The sequence below is a fragment of the Charadrius vociferus genome, unplaced genomic scaffold, assembly GCF_000708025.1.
Source record: "Charadrius vociferus isolate BGI_N301 unplaced genomic scaffold, ASM70802v2 scaffold509, whole genome shotgun sequence".
NCBI classification, from domain to species: Eukaryota; Metazoa; Chordata; class Aves; order Charadriiformes; family Charadriidae; genus Charadrius; species Charadrius vociferus.
This window is the reverse complement of record NW_009650093.1, coordinates 792,661-793,726: the sequence shown is the minus strand read 5'-3', so window position 1 is coordinate 793,726 and position 1,066 is coordinate 792,661. Positions and strand designations below refer to the sequence as shown.

The 1,066-nt window shown below is 61.6% G+C and overlaps 1 protein-coding gene across 1 annotated transcript in view; it reads left to right on the top strand.

Moving 5' to 3' along the window:
• The window catches only part of SLC35B1 (solute carrier family 35, member B1), a 16,403-nt gene that overhangs the window by 2,399 nt on the left and 12,938 nt on the right, over positions 1 to 1,066 (top strand). Inside the window, exon 2 of the mRNA XM_009892218.1 lies at positions 125 to 245. Within this exon, the coding sequence (XP_009890520.1) occupies positions 125 to 245 (121 nt within the window). The remainder of the gene's footprint in view (positions 1 to 124; positions 246 to 1,066) is intronic.

Below are 1,066 nucleotides of genomic sequence, written 5' to 3'. Positions count from 1 at the left end.
ACCGGGAGGGGGAAGCCCCGGGGGGAGCGTCGTCATTGAGGGCCCTGGTGGGGTCACGGCCCGGGGGAGCCGTCCCCGTGTGGGGTCCCGGCCAGTGTCTCACCGTGTCTTGGCGCTGTCTGAGGTTGTCCCTTTCTGCAGCACGAGGGGACGGTACGGGGAAGGTGCGAAGCAGGAGAAGTTCAAGTATGCCCTGACCCTGGTGTTCATCCAGTGCGTGATCAACGCCGCCTTCGCCAAGCTCCGTAAGTCGGGGCTCGGTAGCTGCCGGCCGGGCCTGAGCCTGTCTGCGGTGTTTTGCACACCCTGAGGGGACAGTTGCCACCGCTCTTATGGCAGAGTGTCAGCGTCGGTTGTGTTTGCAAATGCTTTTCAAGTGCTTCCTTCCCTGGATCCTCCAACACAACATGGGGTCATAGAATTACAGAATGGTTTGGGTTAGAAGGAACCTTAAAGGTCACCCAGTCCTACCCCCCTGCCCTGGGCAGGGCCCCCTCCCACCAGCCTAGGTTGCTCCAAGCCCCGTCCAACCTGGCCTTGAACACCTCCAGGGATGGGGCAGCCGCAGCTTCTCGGGGCAACCTGCCCCAGGGGATCACCACCCGCACAGGAAATAATTTCTTCCTAGTATCTCATGTAAATCTCCCCTCTTTCAGTGTAAAACCATTCCCCCTCGTCCTATCACTCCCCTCCCTGATCCAGAGTCCCCCCCCAGCTCTCCTGGAGCCCCTTTAGGCACTGGAAGGGGCTCTGAGGTCTCCCCTTTTTCGCCTTCCCTTCTCCAGGCTGAACCCCTCCAACTCTTCCCATAATCTTCCTTTACTGGTTTCCGAAGGGAATTGTCCCGTGGCGAAGGCACCGAGCAGCATCTCTGTGGGTCTCGCCGAGTCAGGGCCACACGCTGCTCTTGGCCGATGCCGAGGGCGAGCGAGAGCCCAGCGCCCCAACACTGTGGCCCCGTGTGCCCTTAGCTCGTGCCTCTGGCCAACGGACTGAGTCCTGCTCCGTCCCCTCCGTGCTCCTGCCCTGCGCATTCCTCCAGTGCCCGCCATCAGCGTCTGCCCGT